Raw genomic sequence first — 2134 nt, 5'->3', positions numbered from 1 at the left:
CAACCTCAGCTCAAGAAATCAAAACATGCTATTTCCGAAGTAGATAACGCAGTTGGGTTTTTCCGAACCACGCTGCCGGATGCAGCCTCATCCTAATCAAGTTATCGGTACAAAAACTGCCACTTACCTTCGAAGTGGAAGAGAGATTCTTGGCAACTATACTGACAGCTCCATTCAAACTGAGAGCGGTACTGCTAGACATCTGTTTAGTAGGAGATTCTTTGCTTTTCCCCGAAGCGGTGACCGTGATTCCACGACTGGCCAGCACATTGGCTACCGCCTTGGCGTCCGATTTTTGCGGAGTATCTGCCGGCTTAGGGGGCGGATTCCGCACCGATAGAGTGATCGAATCGGACAGCTTCATAATACTGTTTTCCACCGATTCAGGCCCGCCGTGGACGTTCTCGATTTGGGGCAAGCCCGAGTTCTTCTGCTGGATGCATATCACTTGGCAATCGTCGTCGTCCTTATCGGAGGGAGTCAGCACGTCCACTCTTCGGCGCTTCCCCGGTATGCCCTGATTAGACTCGCGCTTGATTACGGAATGTGCCTTGCTCGGCCTCTGGCCGTTTTGCAAGTTGGTGATTCGTGGACGCGTCGGTCCCCTGATCACTGCACAAGGCCCTGCAAACAGTGTCACATTAGTGTGGGCGTGAAAATCAACTAGCCCGATAGTAAAGAAAATAATCGAGATATCACAAACTTTAGTGATAGACGAAAAAAACCAACCCAAAATATTGGTTAAAGAGAGGACAGTCAGACACAGCAAATAACATTAGAGCAGGATCCAAACCATATGAGTTTAGAATGTATGAATAATTTTCAAGTCAAAAGCCGCCAGAAAATTTACAATTTGATACTTTGGTACTACAATTGGGATACATTGCACAACAGCGCAAAGTATCCTAGTTAGTCAAAGGAACAAAGTCCTAGAAACGCCGAGCAAAACATGAATACAAATCGTCCGGCTGTCTTCTCTATAACTTACGAACTCTTCGCCAAAACCTTACCAGTTCCCCTCGGTCGGATGATGGGCGCTCTCGGCCTGACTCCGGGCGATCGATTCCCCATGGGTGCCCTCAAGCCGCCCGCCCCCCGTGGTACTGGGGGCCGGCTGTGGGGAGGCATGGGGGCCCGGTAGCCGCCCTGCATGCTGTTGGGCGGCTGGCTAGGAGGCGGCATCGGCTGACTTTGCGAAGAAGGAACCTGCAACCTCAACAATTACAGCCACTGAACAGCAGCCATAAGCAGCCGAAACGTACCATGGGGTTGGGCGGCTGTCCACTGGCGTTGATTGGTTGCGGTCCCATCTGAGGCGGCTGCATTTGGCCCATGGGTGCCGGCGGCGGCGCCATCGGCCCCATTTGATGGGGGGGTGGCGCCATGTGCGCCGGTCGTGGATGCTGGGACGGAAAGCCCTGCGCTGGAGGATATGGAGGATATGGAGGCGGCCTGCAAGATAATTTCTATGTGAAACTCAAACGATTTTGCTAATAAACGAACAGAGTTTTGTATTTTACCAATTTTTTTAATTCAATATAAAGTACTTTAAATAGTATCTAGTAGCATGATAAGAGTTGTAAGGAGCCTTTCGCGTACGAATGGAAAAGTTGAATTCAACAACAATGAAAAATAGTTTTAACTTAAAACTTTTGATTCAACCAAAAATCGCTGAATTCAAATCAGCGGGAACAGACGCTCCAGCTGACAACCGCGCAAGATACTACAAAAACTTTCAAACTAATCGCGAATTCCACTACCTACCTAAGGGGGCGCTGCAAACGTACACAAATACCCGTGACGAGTGACACCTCAACAATGACCAGGACTAAATGTAAATAAAATACATGTCAATGTCTCTCGCCAAGCATAGTTTATTCGCGAGTTCAAAAATCCAGACGCCCCCTGGTGGCTAAAATATAACTACAAGTTTAGTAGTAATTTGACAGTTGCTTTGTAGACATTGGTGTTGACATCTGATTGTGATTTGTTTTGTTCTAATCAACTTTTGCAAGCTGTGCAAGTGTAAGTATTGGTTAATGTTACAAATTTCATCTACTCTAATAAACAAACACCTCTGACAAGTCTCAACTGTCACTCGACAACGAGTAATTTGACGTTTCGCAGCATCACG

General features: G+C 47.6%; 1 protein-coding gene across 1 annotated transcript; it reads right to left on the bottom strand.

The window, feature by feature from the left end:
- Positions 1–10: 10 nt before the first annotated feature.
- LOC125505715 (altered inheritance of mitochondria protein 3-like) lies at positions 11–1846 on the bottom strand. The gene is made up of 4 exons (XM_048670037.1): positions 1765–1846; positions 1263–1452; positions 1011–1206; positions 11–624 (listed from the first exon to the last, which is right to left on the bottom strand). The coding sequence occupies exons 2-4, from the start codon at positions 1383–1385 to the stop codon at positions 29–31; spliced, it is 915 nt and encodes a 304-aa protein (XP_048525994.1). The 5' UTR covers positions 1386–1452; positions 1765–1846; the 3' UTR covers positions 11–28.
- Positions 1847–2134: the final 288 nt, after the last annotated feature.

Source organism: Dendroctonus ponderosae, unplaced genomic scaffold, assembly GCF_020466585.1.
Source record: "Dendroctonus ponderosae isolate FM_Combo_2020 unplaced genomic scaffold, Dpon_F_20191213v2 Dpon_F_20191213_949, whole genome shotgun sequence".
In the NCBI taxonomy this organism is placed as follows: Eukaryota; Metazoa; Arthropoda; class Insecta; order Coleoptera; family Curculionidae; genus Dendroctonus; species Dendroctonus ponderosae.
This window is presented reverse-complemented; position numbering and strand designations above follow the sequence as displayed.